Here is a 19,855-nt window from a genome sequence, read left to right on the forward strand (position 1 = left end):
TTTTTGTTACAGTCATTTATTGCTACCTAAAAACTTTTCCAAAAGCTTAAATTGTTGTCTGAAGATAAAAGCCATTATGTTTCATGATTTTTTTAGCTCTGGAATTTGAGTAGGGATAATCTTAGACATTCTTCAGTTTTATGACAGGTTGGCAAATATCACTTATGGTTCTTAATAGGAAAATGGAATACCCTGAAGACACCCTAAGTGGTATTATCAAGGCATAAAAACATCTCTCTGAGCAAGGTGGCTATGGGCTAGCTCCAGTAGATTTGTTGAGTGGGATACCTATGTGGAGCCTCCCCAACAAGGTAATCTCATAAGAACCAGAAATTAGCATGTTGTGACTCAGATCCAAGACTGAAGCAGCTTGGCCTTTCATAATCTAACCACCAGAAGTCATAAATGGTCACTACTGTTTACTGTCAAAGTAGTCACAAACCATCTTAAATCAAAAGATAAGGTGCATAACACCATCTATCAATAGAGGGGATATTAGCCGCTATGCAGCCATGATGCTAAACTACTGTAGTTAAACAGGCATAGACGTGACACTGGGAGCATCCATAGTATCTTAAATATCAGAGGTCATTATCCAAAGCCATGGGCTGCAAAGCCGCCAGGGTTCTTGTGCAGTATACCTAATCGAAGGGGAGTTGGAAAGAGTCTACTAGTTTGAATTATATGTGTTAATCTCACCAAGAAAGCATCTATAAATTCTTATTAGAGATTTAAATTTTTGTATACTCAAAACAAACTTACAGGACTGGAGAGATGGCTGAGCAGTTAAGAGCATTTACTGCTTTTAGCAGAGGACTGGAGTTCAGATCCAACCACCCGCATTTGACAGCTTACAACTCTGTAGCTCTAGCTCCAGAGACCTTATGCTTTCTGCTGGCCTCTGAGAGCACACAATCCACTCACACATATACACAGATATGTATAAATATACATAAAAAGTAAAATAAAATAAAAAGTTTACTCTTGTAAAGTAAAACAGGTCTATTAGACTTAAATAACATGTCCATCATATTTCCTGTTGTTTGCTATATGTAACAAATACAAATCTCCACAGTCCCCAAATAACAGATTTATGTAATCTCACAGTTCTGTAGACATTACATTAGGTAGGAGCCACATAGAGCTAAAGTCTCCATGTCTGAAAGATGGTTCACATCTGGACTCTTGGAAAGAGTCTATCTACTGTTCATTCTGATTGTGAGCTGAATTTGGCTTCTTGAAGTTCTGGTAATATATTGTGTACCCTAATAAAATTTGCCTGAAGATCAGGGAACAGAACAAGCCACTAGGTTAAACATAGAGGCCAGGCAGTGGTGGCACATACCTTTAATCCTAGCACTCAGGAGGCAGAGATCCTTATGAATCTCTGTGAGTTCAAACCCACCCTAGACTACATGAGATTGATTCAGTCTAGGAAACAGAGCCAGGCAGTGGTGGCACACACCTTTAACCTCAGTACTTGAGAGTCACACACCTTTAATCCCAGCATTAGGGAGGAGTTAAGACAGGAAGTGACATGGCTTGGCTAATGGCCAAGCAGTTATAATAATATTAAGCCTCTGTGTAATTATTTTATAAAAGGCTGCGGAACTGTGGGTGAGAGATTTGTACTGACCATGGTCCAGGCGGGACACAGGAAATCTTCCGACTATAAGAACTTTATTCTGTGGTCTACTTACATGAAGAAAAGCAAAAGCAACTTGATGAAAAATGTACTGAAAATATAGAAGGAAATTCAAGTAGATCTCTTAGTATGTATTCAACCTTTAGATCTGAATGTATTTGTAGGAGCTCTGAACAGAAACCAGTATTATGTTGTTACAGCTGAAATTTTACCATGTTACAGCTGAACTTTTATTCTGGGGTTGATATGGGAAAAAACTGAACGAAAATGAATACATTTCTTATAACCAGAGTTTTCTAAACATACATACTTTTTTGAACATTTCTATATCTTGCATTTTAACTTCCTCAGAAAGCCATAGAAATATATGAATATTTATATAGAAAAGAAATATAAATTCTTTTCTGACCTTAAAACCCAGTTCTTATAAATAGGAAAATCCTTCCAACCCATTTTAACAGCAGGGTTAAAATCCAAGGTTGTGTCAATTAATGATGAAGGATAACAATTTAGTAGTTGATAATACTACATATTTTATGTTGTGGCATGAACTCCTTTATACTCGAGTTAATAACTCAAAGTAATTAAATTGTTAATTAAATGTAGAACTTACATTTAATCATCCAGTTACAGAGCAAACGTAGGTAGTTTGTACAATTCCAATGACTGAAGACAATATAAATGCACAGGTATTGCAGAATGCTAGGCAAAAAGGGAAAAAAATCACTATCTTGATTTAAACTGTTCTAAGAACTCAAGTTCAGATTTCCCCTTCCAGCTGGCATTTGCTGGATTTCTGGATTCCACCAATTGTCTTCAAATTCTAAACAGGGAAAAACTACTTCCTTAGATGTAGTTTTAAAAAAACACACATATACGCACAAAGAGAACTAAACCAAAACCAGCCTTCACTATGAGTGAAGTCTGCAGTTAGGATTCAAACAGTGAGTGCGAGTCAACGGCATAAATATAAACTTCTATATGCCACATATTAATCGTCCTTGCTAACTGAACACTTAAACATTACATGATTTCTAATAAGCAAATTACATCCATATTTTTCCCCAAAAATCAAAGTAAATAGATCAAAGTTACATTTCACAAACTCTTTTCTGCTCTCTGAAGAAATGTTCTCACGTGGAAAAGAAGAAACTATGATATGGGTCAATCAAAAGACTGGCTTTAAAAGTGATCAAAACTGTGAAAAACTCTTTCTATAAATGACTTAGGGTCATACAGGCACATTTCCTGAGAACCCCAAGGTCCTATCAGAGCAAAGTACTGGTATGTAATTTTGCTTCCTGCCTCTTCGTGTTATTTTCATTACCATGGCTTCACCGTGCCAGTGAAAAAAGAAGCTGTAAGTTTTCAATATTATAAGAAGAGCTTCAGCAGCTTGACCTCTCTCTTGCCTTTAATTTATTTGCAGTGAGTCTGGGAGGCATGCATTAGAATTGAATCTTTAACAACAATAAAAATCAATTCCTTTTTGTTTGTAAAAGAAAAGTTTGTTATATATTGGAATTACATGTATCAGTGTGATAGAGAATAAACAAAAGTAGTATTTCAGGATAACGAGGGCAAAACTGGGTTACAATCAACAAAGTCTTAGATGGAGAATGGGTAAGAATACACTAAAATCAAATCAACACAGGAATGACTTTAATACCAGAGTAGATACATCAACTCAGATAATTACAGAAAGCAAAAGAAATACCTTCTTGGTTATGGCTTGGGTTTGCCCACAAGCTTTAACTCATCAAGATACTATAGAGTCACAGATAACATGCAAAAACATCATTAAAAACTAGTAGAAAACAGGGAGAGTCCAGGGCTACATAAATGAGGCTAGAGACTAGGTTAAAGAGCTGGGGAAGTAGGGACTATAGCTAAGACAAGATCTACCTTCCATCAATAGACACCTCCCTGTCCTTGCCTATGAGTCACATGAAACCATGCTGCTGTTGGGATTTGGGCCTGGCTCTATACTGGTCTTTTCGCTTTTCTTCATGTTTCTAATCCAAGGGAGGCATTCCCAAGAGAATACTCCTATCTTCCAGGAATGCTGGTCAGGCTTCATGGTCCTAAGTAGGGAAGAGTGCAGTCTTGTACAAAAGTAGTTAAAGGAACATGGCTACAAAACTCAGCTGTGGGGGCTGGGAGATGGCTCAGCTGGTAGGCACTGAAATTTGATCCCTAAACCCCACATAAAAAGCTGGGCATGGTATAGCCATTCCTGTAACACCAGTGCCGAAGGGTGAAAACTGGTAGATCCCTAGGGCTTACTAAATAGCCATTCTAATCTGAGACAGCAAGATCAACTTTGGGGAGAGACCCTCTCTCAAAAAATAAGGTGAAGCCACCGAGGAAGACATCCCATTAACCTCTGGCTTTCACACAGTTGCACACATGTACATACATGCATGCATACACACTCAAACACCTGAACTCACAAGCACACGTACATACACATACAAACTTAGCGTACTTACTGGTTCCTTGCCAGGGTCAGGCCTCGGCACTTCCGAAGTCCCTGATTTGACTTCTCCATGATCCATCCTAGCAAACAGCTCCTTTTCTCCTCAAAGCCAGTGCTTCCTTTGGTTTGAAACCGTTCTATGTAGCCTAGTCTAATCTTGAACGTTTATGTAAGCAAAGGATGATCTTGGACTCCTAGTCTTCCTGCCTCTAACTTCGGAGTGCTCAGATTTTAGGTATGAGTCCCATGTCTAGCTAAAGCCATGCTAACGTGGGTTCATGACTGATCTTCCTGTAAAACCTGAATTACCTAAGTATAGACCACCCTGTTCACACATAGAACTGCCACTTCAAAGGCAGAGATGACCCAGGAAAAAATCTTCATGTGGTAGTGAAGTCTTACAGAGAAGAGAAGTCCCTTGTTGCTTTGGTTAAAGATAGCCGTGAGCTGCCCACATATGTGCCATGAACAAAACTCATAGTATATAATGAGCAGTGGGCCTTTTTAAAGGGAAGGCTGGGCCATCTCTCCAGACCCAGGGCAGAGATTTTAAAGAAAAGTAAAAACATCACTGGAGGCCAAAATATCAGGCTCTGTGAAGACAAATTCAACTGAAATAAAGGTTAACTATTTTTATTCAGAAGTTAAAAGCCTCAGAAAAGAAAAACATCTGGGCCTGGGGCAGCGGCAAGGAGTTAAGAATTTGAAGGTGGGAGTAAAAGAAATTGGCTCTTAAGCATAGGAGTAAATTTAGCATTTCAAGGCCAGGCTGATGTTTCCAGTGAGTTAGCTGCTATTGTAGCACCAGATCCTTCATCCTCAAGGCATGGTTCTTTACTCTTGCCCTCCTCACAGAGGCTGTAAGACCTTTAGGGACACCATCTGGCTTCTCAGCAAGTCCCCTTCTTCTTCTGCGGGGTAGAATGAATGACTCTAGCAACAGGATGGAGGATAAAAGCAGGTTGTGTTTATATATTTGTGTACACACGTGTGTGTGTGTGTGTGTGTGTGTGTGTGTGTTCACGTGCCTGGGTGCACATGTGTCTAACAATCTGGGAGGATGCTATCAATATGAGAGTGAAGGGGAAAACATGGAAGGAGTTGGAAGCAGCTGGAGAAAAGGGAAAGAGGAGATGATGCAATTTTCTTAAAATTTAAAATGTAAAAAAAAAATTAAGTAATTCACATAAAACACAAAAATTTCAAGTGCTCAAAATAACTAAGAAGTTCAACTCTGAAGATATCATTCCAAGTATGCTGTCACTATTGAATACTACCTGGGCTGCATCTCAGATCCTTGGGCCTGCAGGCCTGAGTCCCAGCTTTACTCATAGACAGTCTGAAATGCTCTGGATTGTCATGAGCACTGCCCATGAGGCCAGGAAGAACACATTGGGGTCTTCAAAATTTTGCTGTATGTGCTCTACTGACAAGAGCCATCCATTTTCTTGGAACCAGTCCTGCAACTGCATTAGGGAGAGCTCTAGAACCAAAAGCTGGCTTGGTAATGTTTCACCATGTTCCTAAACACACCCTAGATAAGACAGTCAAGAAGCAGGCTACAGATCTGTACATCCTCTTATGATAGTCTTTGGGCCAATAAAAGAAGTTCAGTCTTGCCTTTGACGTCTGCCCTGCAGGGCATTAAATGGAACAACTATTCTTGGCTAAGCTGAACCTTGAAGCTACTTGTTATTTAGATTTTATTAAATCTTGGGATTTGAAATTACTGAAGACATGTCATAGAGGATTTTAGAAAATCATTCTGACTTCACAGTGATGTGTTATCAAGTAAGATAATAATTGGGAAAGAAGGTATGACAATTAGTGTTAAGTGTCAACAGGACAAAACCAGGAAACAGGCCTCCATGGTTTATCTAGCTCTGAGCTTGCCTATATGGGATTATCTTTTTGTTGTTGTTTAATTTTATAATTAATTTAATTTTACTATCAGCCACAGATTCCCCTGTCCTCCCTCCTCCCGCCCCAACTCTTCCCCCAATCCACCCCTCATTCCCACCTCCTCCAAGGCAAGGTCTCCCCCGGGGAGTCAGCTCAACCTGGTAGATTCAGTCAAGGCAGGTCCAGTCCCCTCTTCCCTTCACCCAGGCTAAGCAAAGTGTCCCAGCATAGGCCCTAGGTTCCAGTCAGCTCATGCACTAATGACAGGTCCTGGTCCTACTGCCTGGGGGCCTCCTAAATAGTTCAAGCTAATCAATCACCTGCTTTGGGCACTTGCTGTTTAAACTTCCCTAACATGGGCTATACCTTGAACTGTGAGCCAAAAATACCTTTCCTCCCTCAGACTGCTTTGGTCAGGGTATTTTATCATTAGAGAAAAATAAGACAGGAACTTTAAAAGCAGACAACTAGGGCTAGAGCGTTGCTCAGTGGTCAAGGGTTGTTGATGTATAATGAGGAGTAGTTTGGATCCTAGCACTCATTTAACAAGCTGGGTGGCCCACACACAACTGGAAACCCTGCCCTGAGGGGGACAGACATTCCTGAGGCTTACTGGCTTCTGGTCTACCCAAGAAAATTTTAGTTCCAAGTTTAGGGAAAGACCCTGCTTTCAGAAGTAATAGGCAGCGAGTGACAGAGGACATCCAATACCATCTTGTGTTTCAACTTGTGAACACACACACAATATTTTTTACAAAGCAGACAATAAAATTCAGTGGTTATTGGAAACCTCTTATAGATACTTTTTTTTCTGGTAAAATACTATTAAATAATGAGATACTTTTTAATGTCCCAATCCAAACATTTTATCACTTAGCCTAACTTGTTTTTTGTAAGGTTTTGTTACCTTTGTTAGTTTGAATTTAGTCTTTTAGCAAGTCTCTCAATGCATTCCAGCCATATTAACCACTGAAGTTTATCAGCACCATCAATTGACCCCTAGGTTAATCATCTTGAATGACACTTCACAGTTCCCTTTTTATTAAAATGTTATTTTTTTTCCCACTCTTCAGTATCTGCCCATTTCATTGAACATGTCGAAACTCTAGCTAATCATATACTAATAAAGTCAGGCCCTGCACCTGGACAGATGACAGCAGATGTTGTGAATGAAACTTTTATTTACACACTGTATCTAGAAGCAGATACATAATTTTTTATACAATTGATTTCCCAAAAATGTGCAAGAAATTACTATAATTCGCTTACAAACCAAAACACTTATTAAATCAATGGACTTTGGATAGTTCATTCTGTGGTGTTCTCAGTACAAACAGTACACACCTGATTTGAAACGTACAAAGTGTAAACTACAGCAATCTGGATTGCAGGTATTAATTTCATAGCACACCAACTATGAGACTTCTTTACCCCAACATGAATACATACTGTTAGGAAATTCTAAGACCTCTTCATCCTCTCTGGTTGGAGAATTTGGGTCGCTTTTCAAAAAAAGTACATATTTGCCTTGTTATATTATGACTGATCAATAAAAAGGATGTCATAAAAACTTTATAGGATTAAAAAAGTATTAAAAGGAATCAATTTTTTTATTATTAACGTACCAATACCTTTATAATTTTAAAGTTATTTGTGGAAGTGGCAACTGTTCTTCATTAAAGAATATTGAACAAAACTGTCTATTGCTGGTAATGTCATTTCATTTTCTAATTAACACTTCACATTCAATGAAAGAAATTCAGATTTAAATCAAAATATATTATTTTGAATCATTCATAAGTTTCTTTCATTTATAACATGAAATGTACAGTAATTAAAGTTGGCATTCCTGAAAGCAGTTAGAGATACTTAGCACTAGGAGAGAAACTGCATAAACAGGTAGGATTTCAACAACTGCCATCCTATTTCAGTAATACTGGCTCAGAAACTATGACATATACTTTGTTTTATCTTCTTAATGCCAATGAGTTAGCCTTTGTGGCACATGATTTTATTCAACAGCAAGACGGTTGCCTTCTGTAGCTGGTTTTCTTAAAATTATTTTTTAGTTCCATGGTTATTTACTACGATATGTGACCTAAATTTTCAGATTATTGCACCATGTAGAAAGAAAACAGTCTTCCTTAGAAAAAACAAGGTACTTTTCAAGTACTTTCTGTAGTTCTCATATTTATAAAAATGTGTTAAGTGTCTTAGGAAGCCCCAAAGTAACTTCCAGCCTTCAGCAAGTTTAGTGGTAAAATATTTGAGTAAAAAAACTGAATTGTTACAAATGGATGCAGCTTTCCTGCTTGCTATTTTCTTGCCTTAACCTAGGAATTTTAAATGTACAGATTTAAGAACGGCTTACAGGTTGTGTTTGTATCATCTAAGTTCAAAGAAACCCAGAGAGTTAACCAATTTCTATCTAAGCCAAATTACAAGACAAGGACATACTCTTTCTCTTTCCATTTTTAACAGACACCATCCTACAAAGCCATTATTTCCCACTGTTTCTTATTTCTGTCAAATGGATGTCTTGGCTACAAAAAAAAAAAAAAAATACTGATAATACACCTTTCTGTGAATCTGATTTCTCAATAAATGCTGATTTTTATTCATAAACTATCAGAACCTGATGATTTCAAATTGAATTAGGACAGGTCATATGAAAAGTTGTTTTTTTGTAATATTAAGTAACAAAAGTTGTTTTTTGTAATAAAGATTGCCCTAAAAATAACACAAAATTTATTATTAGAAAGATTTAGATGAAAATCAGAATACTCTTGACATTTAATGGGTAGATCTAAAACACGGGGCACCATGAGAAAGAGTAGGAAACAAGCTATGTTCATGTGAGACATGTTGGGGACAGTCCAGAGACTTTTGTGAGCCATGATCTTGAGAACATGTGCATGTTTCTCAGATATGAAGCTATCTTGACATTCACCATCAATACGGTGACTATGTGACACCTGCCATCTAACGTAGATGCAGGGACTTTCAACTCACCCTAGATATATTTTCAGTTGTTTAAAAATAAATAGTTTTTCAAAAAATAGTTAAGTGTCTTGCATTAATTTGATAACAAGCCTACAACTCTGCAATAGTTCTTACTCCAATAGCTTATAATGAATGCATGTATTATTACAATATACTCCATATTCCATCATATTAGACGAAAGACATCAGAAAATGAAAATCTTTGTAACAAGGTCCAACCAACATTCCATCAAAAGTAAGTACCTTGCTCCTTAGAAGTCAAGATGCCATTAACACTGTAACACAATGGCATTGTGCCTTTTCTTGTAATATCTCAATTCTAACCCTAGAAAAATAGAGAAAAATTTAAAGATACAGATATGTTTGGATGACAAAGCCAGAAAGTTTGACCTTAAGACCTTTCCCCTTGTGATGTGTTTTGTTTTTTTTTTAAAGCATGTGTGGCTGGAAATACTTTCTGAATGGGGCAATCTTTAAATACTATCACTTAATAGTTTTAGTAACACCACTGCAGAACTCTGAACTTAACAGTCTATATTCCAAAATAAGCTTTAAAACCTGGCACATCATTCTCTAACACAATGATAAAAAAAAGAGAGAGAGAGATGCCAAGTTACTTAAGAATTAGCATAATTAGCATAATCTTCAAAGGGCAGTCACAGCAGGAAACTATTTTTGCATATCTGATATGGTTTTACAGTTTTTCTCACACAATGCATCACAATTTCCAATTATTTAATCGATGTCATTTAGGGAATGGTCAAACCCAGCACACTGTAATGACTACACAGAAGAAAGATAAGTCAAATTCAAAATAACTTTTCTCTTCAAATCAATTTACAACTTTATATAAACTTTAATGTAAGAAAATACAACTCATTTATGAAACTTGTTTTGTCAAGTTTATGGAAGAAAAGTATTGACTAAAATCACAGATCAAACATTTAACTCAAAGAACCTCTCTCATACACACACCCATACACACTGCTCACAAGAAACCAGGGTTATCTCACTTTTGTAACAACGGTTTGGGCTTTACAGGGCTTTAAGTTATGCCAATTTGTACCCGAGTTTAATGACAGAAAAGGCAACAATTTCTAAATTGGGTATATATTTGTTTACAATTTTTAATGTAAGGCCATTTATCAAAAGAGACAAACCACAAGATGAAAATGAAGGCAACAGAAAAACTCAAAACAATTATCACATCTTTAGAAAATAATTTAGAAAAGTGTTGTACAAGATATGTTGCAGATTTACATTCCATTAACCAAGACTGTGTCAATTCAGAATTCTGAATAAATCTTTTTTAAAGTGTGAGACTTAAAAAAATCATTTTTCAGTGTATATGTAAATATGTTTTATCCCACACATTTATTCAACTGGGCCATTTAACGTCATGGCAATTTTTATTCTTTACGTTTCATTCAACTTTACTTAGGGTTGAATACACATGAAATGTGCTTTAATGCATAAGAATCACAGTGGATAGCAGCAAAGGACTGGGAGGGGAGCATTAAGGAGAATCTGGTCATTCACATTGTGATTATTCTGCACATTAAAGAAAGATAACTCACACTTCTAGATCCTCAAGACTCAAGACAACCCTTTCCAAAGAATCAAAATAAACTCAAGACACCTTGCAGACACTTCCCCACCCCTGAACAAATTGATGACCCTTTCAGACATAAAAACTAAAATAGTTATGGCAGCAAAGACTTCAATGGCGATGTACGTCTGTAAACTGTACTCCAGTCTTGTTTCTGAACCCCAAGTGCAAGAAGCAGGGCTCCTAATCTCTCAGTAGTGCTTCTCCTGCAGATAATCCTTCATCTTGTTTGGCAGAGGCAGTTTCTGAATCAGGTCTATTCTGGTGTACTGACGTATGACGAAGCGGCACAGGTACTGCAGAGAGCGCACCTGCATGAACCGGGACACTGGGTTAGTCAGTCTGACCGGGTAAGTCGCAGATCCAGGCAACCGTGACCGTGAATAACAAAATGCTCCGTTTTCAGAGTCCCTGATTGAATGCTCAATTAAGTCAACTATAGATGTATGCCCTTCTACGTCTGGCTGTTCGTAAAAGCTGAACCTACCGTTTGAGTGCTCAATTCTAGTGTGAAGTGTTTTACCATGGGAACGAAAGCTCAGGCTTAAAAGGTAGCGGTCATCAGAACTATCCCGAACAAGAAAAGAACCATCAGGCACGTTTGCCAGCTTCCCCTCTGCCTCCCAGCGTGTGATAGGACCCCAATACCACCCCTGTTTTGCAAGCTTCTTCAGCTCCTCCGTAAGACTTGTCACAACCATGGGCCCACTGCTCTGCACCGAGTCATAAACTCTTGAAACCCCAGGTGCAGAGTTGGGATCGAAATTCAAATGACAGCGCACGCTTTCGGCCATGTGCATGTCCGGGCCTGAGAGGCCGCTGAAGTTCCTTTGGATTGGGTTATTCTGCATTGGAGGTAGCAATGGTGAGAGGGGAGGGGCATCGTCATGACCTGCTCTAGGGTTCTGCAACATGACTCCTGTGGTGCCAATCAACAAGTTGTTCACCGAAGAATCCACAAGGATCTCTGGGGCTACAACCACATCCTGGTCCACCTGACTGTCGTCTTCGGAGAAGGCGCTGGCCCCTGGCAGCACGGCCGACACCTCCATGGGCGAGGACGTGTCCAGGCAGCAGTTGCGCGGCCCTTCCAGAGGGCACATCCCGTCTTCTAAAGGCACGGTGTACTGAAGGTAGTCCTGAGACATGAGTCCGATAACTACAGGCACGTGTTCCTCCAGATGGAGGCGCAGGTCCCCGGGCGAACCAGGGCTGCAGCGGGACTCTGGGCGTGGCTCTGGCTGCAGGTCCCTTAGCTCCCGGGGCTGCAGGTCCCGCAGCTCCTTGGGCTGCAGCTCCCGCAGCTCCTTGCGCACACCATTGACAGGGCCTGGGCTGGCAGCATGCACCAGGGCCTTCACCCGCATCTCCATCTTGATGCATGTCTCCTCCGAGCTGGTGGGCCTCAGCGGCCAGGGTGTGGGGCTGTAGTGGTGGCTGCGCAATGATGTAGAACGGATGGGCCGTGGGGCACGCACGTCCTTGAGGCCCCCAGGCGCTGAAGCTGAGGAGAAGGTGTCCTCGTCTGTGGGTGCAGTCCCACCCTTGCCCTTGCCCTTCTGCTTGGCGGACAATCGCCTCTTCAAGGTGCCCATCAGGCTTTCACTTTTGGACCTGTTCTTCCCTTTCTCCTCCTCACTGCCAATGTCGCAGCTGGCCATGTCCTTGCCGTAGCAGCTCCCGAATAAGGAGTCATCTTTCACGAAGTCGCCAGCGAGGGACTGGGGCTGAACCACCATGAACTCGGTTTCGTCTTTGCTTTTACTCAGGTTGAAAGATTTCCGGAAGGTTTTCAAACTAATTTTCTTCATTGTGACTAGTTACCTAATCCAAACGGGTCAATTTCTCTCTGGAGCAGCTATCCCCAAACATCGGGAGGGGCTGTGATGCTTCATGGATGAACTCTGCCCAGCTTCATTCAACCTCTGGAGCTATTTTCCAAAAAAGAAAAAAAAAAAAAATTAAACATTTTAGTTTTCAAATAAAACAATTTTTTTTAAGCTTCAAAACAAAAGAGTCCAAATCTATTCTTAGGAATTTCACCCTGAAGTTTAGGATAACTGCCTGCTATATACTGGGCATTGGGCAAATACTAGGTCCTTCATTTACTCCTTGTTTTTTGTTTGGTGTTTACTATTCTATCTGACCAGGCTCATCTTCTGCACCAGCTCTGAAGGAGCAAACTCAGCACTGCCCGTGCACCAGGTGAAGGAGCAAAGCACAGTGAGGGCACTGTGAACGCCCTGGAAGAACAAACCCTCACTTCAAGCACACACATGTACTGTGAGACCAGCCTTTTCTATGGCTCCTCATACTCCTGAAGGCCACAGCTCTTGGACATCACAGGGGCACTGCCTGTCTAGAAGAAGAAAAAACGTAACACCTTTCCAACTACTTAGTGCAATGCAGCTGATTATCAGGAGACCACAGCTCTAACTCACTGGGCCACTACTACACACACACAATACAGTGCAATAATATGAATGCTAGTTACCATCTTAAGCCAGTAGAAGGGACATATATAGGAATGGTAAATTATAACCCAAATTCATCTCAAACACACTGCTAACACAGGTGGGAGTTGAGGGCAGAAAAGAATCTGACAAGTGTTGTTGTAACTACAGACAGCAGCTGGTTGATGTATAGACAGAATCTGCATGAAATCATGCTCAATGAAACCACTCAGACCAGACAACTTATCAAGAGGAACAGCTACATCATCTCCACAAAAAGCAGCAGCAGTTTTAAGTCTCACTGTCATATACTGTTTTTGAAAGATACTGTGCGGTGGTATTGGTTCCCCAAAATATTGTGTACCCGAATAAACTCATCTGGGGTCAGAGAACAAAACAGCCACTAGATATAGAGGCCAGAAAATGGTGGTGCACACGCCTTTAATGTTATCACTTGGGAGGCAGAGATCCATGTGGATCTCTGTGAGTTTAAAGCCACACAGGAAACAGCCAGTCACAGTGACTCACGCCTTTAATCCCAGGAAGTGATGGCAAGAAGCAGAAAGGTATATAAGGTGTGAAAACCAGGAACTAGCCTGGTTAAGCTTTCAGGATTTCAAGAAGTAGTTCAGCTGAGATTCATTCTAGATGAGGACTCAGAGGCTTCCTTCCAGTCTGAGGAAACAGAATCAGCTGAGGAATTGGTGAGGTGAGGTGGCTGTGGCTTGTTCTGATCTTCCAGCATTCACCCCAATAACTGGCTTCAGGTTTGATTTTATTAATAAGAACTTTTAAGATTTATGCTACAATACTGTAAAAATAGAATACTTATAAATATTTGGAGCACAAGCTACTTTAAACATTAAGCTGTACCCTAAGTGAACTCACTAAGTACCTGGTCTTGTCCCCAAGCACAGAGGCTAACTCTCAGATAGACTTGGTAGCTGATTCTTAAATGGTAAGTGACGTCACTAAACCTGGGGTTCCAACAGTCCTGTTTGCCATTATCACATAGCTGCACCACAGATGAGAAAAGCACTTGGCAGGTATCTACTTGAAAAATGCTACTAATGCATATGCAACCGATTCTAATATTAAGGGAACATGATCAAATCCTAGATATTAGAAAGTAGAAGCTCAATTAAGCCATATGTTTTTTAATCTCTTTCCTGCAGCTTCTAGGCAAAGACTACTCTAGAATTTTTTAAAGAGTATCTATTTTCCTGTTTGCACTTCCAAAAATATATGCCATCTTTTTATAGGATTACCATCTGTCTTATGCCCAAGTAAGTTCTGAATCAATCTTGCCACTTTTCTAATTCAAAGTTTTAAGTTTAAGCATACACTTGAAAATTTGTATGGTACTTCAAAGGAAAAGGATTTAGGTATAAACAAAACAAAACAAAACAAACAAACAAAAAACTCTACAGGGCTAGGGAGGTGGCCCAGCAGGTAGAGGTACTTGCCATTAAGCCTGATGTCCTCTGACCTACATACAAACAACAATAGTATATGCAAGCACACATACACTAAACATTAAAAACTGTTTAAATAAAAAAAAAAAGAATACTCTATAGACAGAAAATAACATCTAACTGCATTTTTACAACTTTTTTTTTTTTTAAGACAAGGTCTTGGGTAGACCAACTGGTGTAAAACTACTATGAAGCCCAACAAAAACCCTGAACTCAATGAGCCCAAGTGCTGAGATTACAGGTGGGGGCCCCCTCACTCTGGGCGCTACCACCTCTTTTTAAAGGGATGGTTCCAGGTATCCTTGCATACCATTTATTTTAACATCTACTATAAAAACTAGAGACATGTCAAACAATGATTTAAAGTTAACAAAGTAGTTCTGTTACCCTCATTTTACAAAAAGGAACCTCAGTCTCAGAGAAATTAAAACCTGTCCAATGAAGTGAAATCATTTGCTCCTGGGAACAGCGAGTTCTTCCCCTGTGCCACACACCCTGCTACAGGTGTAGTCCTTAGGTCAGTGCTCCTCAAACTTTCCACCTTCTGTGTTTTTAGTCTCTTAGAAGACTTTGAAAAATGCTGTTTGGGAATCACAAAATGTTTTAATTATGTATTTTGTGTCTGTTGAAATTTGTCCTATTAGAAACTAAAACTGAGTTTAAAAATACTTATCTGTTTATTTAAAAGCATTAATATACTCATTATGCACTAACATAAATCAATTTCCTGAAAAAGAACTTTATTTTCCAAGCAATAAAAACAGTAAGAGAGAAAAGTAGCACCATTTCACATTACTAAAAATCTTGTGCTGACAGAGAACGCAGCTGAGCTTACATCTGCCTCTGCATTTCTTCTTTCAATATGCTCTTTCCAATATTCCAAGGGTAAGAAAAAAAAATCTAACAGAGACCATGGAAAGAAAAGATATTTTGCTTAATACCTTTTATATACTTTTATAAAAATATGTGCATATTTTTCTTTGATAGTATATAAATTCAAGGAGTGGTTGTTTTGTGTTTCTGTACATGTGTCTGTTCGCACATCCACATATATGTGTACATGTGGATATATTCCTCCATCAATATTTGAAGTTGATGTTGCAATGTCTTCCTCTACTACTGTTTCTTATTTTTTGAGACAGGGTTTCTAGATGAACCTAGAGCTCAATATTCTAATGAGCTTTGGGAATCTGTCTATCTTTGGCCCCCTAGCACTCAGGTTACAGGAGGTGGGCTACAACATCCATCTTTCTACATGAGTTCTAGGATCCAAACTCTGGTATGCTGTGGATATCGCTCTATATGCTGTGAATGTGTTGCTCTGATTTGGTTGATAAATAAAACGCTGATTGGCCAGTAGCCAGGCAGGAAGTATAGTATAGGCCGAACAAGCAGAGAGGAGAATTCTGATAAGTGGAAGGCTGAGTCAGGAGACACTGCCAGCCACCGCTGCCATGAGAAATAAGATGTAAAGCTACGGGTAAGCCACAAGCCACATGGCAAAGTATAGATTTATAGAAATGGGTTAATTTAAGATGTAAGATCTAGCTAGCAAGAAGCTTGAGCCATTAGGCCAAACAGTTTTAATTAATACAAGCATCTGTGTGTTTGTTTGGGTCTGAGTGGCTGCAGGCCAAGGCAGGACTGGAGAAAACTCCAGCTACACTGGTATTCATATTTGTGTAGCAAGTACTTTATCCACTGAGCTGTGGTGATATTTTATTTGTACTGAAATGCGATTTTAATTTTATGTTAATAAATAAAGTTGCCCTGGGGTCAGAGCTATTAGAGCCATAGTAAGAGCGTGGTGGTTAGAAGAGCTAGGTAGATTTCTGTGTGTTCAGGGATACAGCCAGTATTGGAGACATATGCCTTTAAGACCTGGAGGGCGGTACTTACAGGCAGTGATGAGGCAGTCATGTGGTTGGGTTTACAACCAATGAGAAGGCAGAACAGAAAGATTATTTAAACAGAGACACAGGAAGTACCTCCCTCTCTCGGGGAAGCTAGGAGCACTGCAGGAGGTAAGATTTTATCTCTGAGCTCTGACCTCTCGGCTTTCTTTTTTACATTGGCTCTGTGTTTCTTATTTTAAAAAGACGATTGGTTACATTTACACTGAGCAATCTCTCCAGCCCCAAATGATAATTTCTTAAAAGTTAAATTGTACTGGAAATCTGAAACTACATCAAGATGTTTACTTTTACTCTGTTTCATACAAATTAATGTATCTTGCATTTGAATCATTGCTCATACATGATTTTGTAATATTATGCTTTAGTTAGTCATACAACACCAAAAAAGGGTTTGTTTTTGTTTTCGCTTTTTACAAAAAAACCACATTTGTGAATATCACCACTGATTCCACTAGAAAAGTCCTTAGGTAGAAAAAGTAGTTAAGGCAATGGTGAGAGACACAGATTTTTACAATTTTAACCTTTGTTTGAAATTTTAAAATGGGCCATTAGCAATAATATTGTCTACTGGTTTCATGGAAATGAGAGGCTCATTCTAACCATTCATGGGAAAAAAAATCTGAAACTTAAGTTGAATGACCATAGTACTTGTCAATTATTCTTTAAGTAAAAATGGTGGAGGAGGAGTCTAATGTCAGCCTGGGATACTGGAGAGGCTGACTCTCCCCAAAATTAAAAATTTAAGAAATTCAAGGAATTTGGGGATGATAAGGACTTAATTACAGTGGGGCTTAAATGGGTGGATCCATTTGTCAAAACTTTATGAACTGTGTACTAAAAACTGTGATTTCATTGTAGATGAATTATACCTCATTTTGAAAACTCAAACAGAAATTTCTAAGAGCCATAGACTAGCTAACAAAAAATCTATTGCCAGGCATGGGAAACTGCCTTTCAAATTGGAACTAACTTGAAAGCCTCCTCCCTGAGGACTATCCAAAGGGAGAAAAGCAATTAATAGACCCACACAGTTGTAAGGCCTAGAAACCACAACAATGACCAGCATAGCAAGATATACAAAAAGGGTGCGATAGTGGCATGTGTATCTTGGGGGTAACCAATAGCCATCCCATTTGACTAAGGTCTATTCAATAGAAAAGAATTCAAACCTGGTACTGAAAACTTAGGCAACTACCCTTGGCTGTGAGGTCATAGACCCAGGAGAACCTACTATTGCCACTCTGCTAAACCAGTATATTACCCAACTGTATTCTAAATACCTATTTTCTTATTTTCACAGGTTCAGTATAGCTCATCAGAGAAGCCCTTTTTTGCTGGAGAAACCATCACAGAAATCCATAACTGGCCAGAATGCAGAGAACAACTGGCCATGGAGTGCCTACTCCCAATTGATACATCTACAACCCAACCCACACCTAAGGCTCGGGGAACACTGCAGAAGAGGGGACAGAAAAACTCCAAGATCCAAAAGTCCAGAACATCAGCTACTAGATGTTTTGAGATATGACAGAGAGCACACCCATGGAATCTTAACAATACAGTCACCTAAACAAGACCTGCAAAGTGACAACACCAGTTGACAACCTGAAGCAGATGGTAGAAATCTCACAAAATCCCACCTCTAGAGAAAGAGCTATAAGCAATCAATGGCTAATAGAGAATTAATTTTCTTCAACGATGGGCCTCTTGAAAGGTAATCCAATCTCAAGTTGTCAGTCCTAAACACATATTCATGTAAGCAATACTAAAGGCTCATCGGGTGGTGTTTACAATGTTTGTGCACATATGCATGTGCAACAATAGCTGAAGAGATCATGTGTTTTCGAAAGGAGTGCAGTGGTTCTTGTTAAAATCAAAAGGGGGAAGAGGCAAGCATAGGAATTATGTAAATACACTCATGTATGAAATTCTTTTAAAAGGTAAAATGTAATGTTAAAAAAAAAAAAAAACGTGAAAGAAAAGTATCTTTTGGTCAGAGAGATGGCTTACCAGTGAAAAATTCTTCTGCTTTTGTAGAGGACCTGGATTTAATGCCTCGAATTTAGTTAGAGCCTTATCAGATGGCTCACAATCTTCTGGAACTGTAGTTCTAGAGGATCTGACCCTCATCTGGCCTCTGAGGTCATTTGCACATGTGTGGTACACACATCTACATTCAGGCACACATACATATATATATAGATACATAAAATAAAAAATTAGTATTTAACAAAAAAAGATAATACTGAACACTTGGAAAGATGGCTCAGTGGTAAAGAGCACTGGATACTCTTACAGAGGACCTGGGTTCAATTCCAAAAACCCACATGGCAGCTCACACCTGTCTGTAACTCTAGTTCTAGGGCTTCTGATACTCTCACACAGACAAAACACCAATGAACATAAAATAAAAACAAATTATACAAATAAAGATAATACCTTCACCCAGGAACTGGGGAAGTTAAATCAGCAGCATGATATTGGGAAGGACATCCCAAACTCAACACTATAGCTTGGCGATTAAATAGAATTTGGAAACAGCTTTGTAAGATTATTTGAAAAACAATTCATACATACTTTAACCAAGTAGACATGTTTGTCTTTTGGATATGTTCTTTGCCAAAGCTATAAGACAACAATGTCCTCCCATCATTTGGTTTAAACAAACCTACTGCTGCTTACATTGTTTATGGTGGTAAATATAAGCTACATATTGCCAGAGTGACAGAAACTAAGTCTTTTGAATACACGGTTTCATCAGTTCTTATCATCTTAGAGCTTTGTAAATTTGATGAAGCAGTTATGACACTGTGGAACTAAACTGAGTTTATGCATATCTCAGCTCTCCTTAGCAATGATATGATCTTAGACATAACTAAATCTACCACTTATGTAACTTATGAAGTTAAAATATGCCTATATATGAGATGTCCTTAAAGCAATGCCATATACCAGTAGGCCAAATGCTTGCAGCTAGTAGTAAGTAGTAATAGTCCCATTAAATAAATAGGGAAACTGAGGCACAAACACCATAAGACACTTGCCTAAAATCACACACCTGATCAGTTGATTCAAAAGTCTACTTAATCACTACACACACCTTTATAATGCATAATTCATCTTATAAAAAACACAGCTTTAACCTAAACTGTAGGAAACAACAACAACACACACATCACATATCTATGGACTAGTTAAATAAATCATACAGGTGAAGAAAGATGTTCAAAAAACATTATTGAGAAAAAGAAAGCTATAAAACAAAATGCAAAAATGGTCCTATTTCTGTGTGTGTGTGTTTACATCTAAACTGGCACATTAAACACCTCAGGTGATACATGAACAACAATAGTCACACCTTAGAAGAATAGGA

General features: G+C 38.9%; 1 protein-coding gene across 4 annotated transcripts in view; it reads right to left on the reverse strand.

The window, feature by feature from the left end:
* Positions 1-9,443: 9,443 nt before the first annotated feature.
* Positions 9,444-19,855, reverse strand: part of Socs6 (suppressor of cytokine signaling 6) — a 28,969-nt gene continuing 18,557 nt past the window's right edge. For all 4 annotated transcript variants that reach the window (XM_076555663.1, XM_076555662.1, XM_076555665.1 and 1 more), the window contains one exon: positions 9,444-12,569. In XM_076555663.1, the coding sequence (XP_076411778.1) occupies positions 10,830-12,449 (1,620 nt within the window). In that variant the 5' untranslated portion in view covers positions 12,450-12,569 and the 3' untranslated portion in view covers positions 9,444-10,829. The remainder of the gene's footprint in view (positions 12,570-19,855) is intronic.

This window comes from Peromyscus maniculatus, chromosome 19, assembly GCF_049852395.1.
Source record: "Peromyscus maniculatus bairdii isolate BWxNUB_F1_BW_parent chromosome 19, HU_Pman_BW_mat_3.1, whole genome shotgun sequence".
In the NCBI taxonomy this organism is placed as follows: domain Eukaryota; kingdom Metazoa; phylum Chordata; class Mammalia; order Rodentia; family Cricetidae; genus Peromyscus; species Peromyscus maniculatus.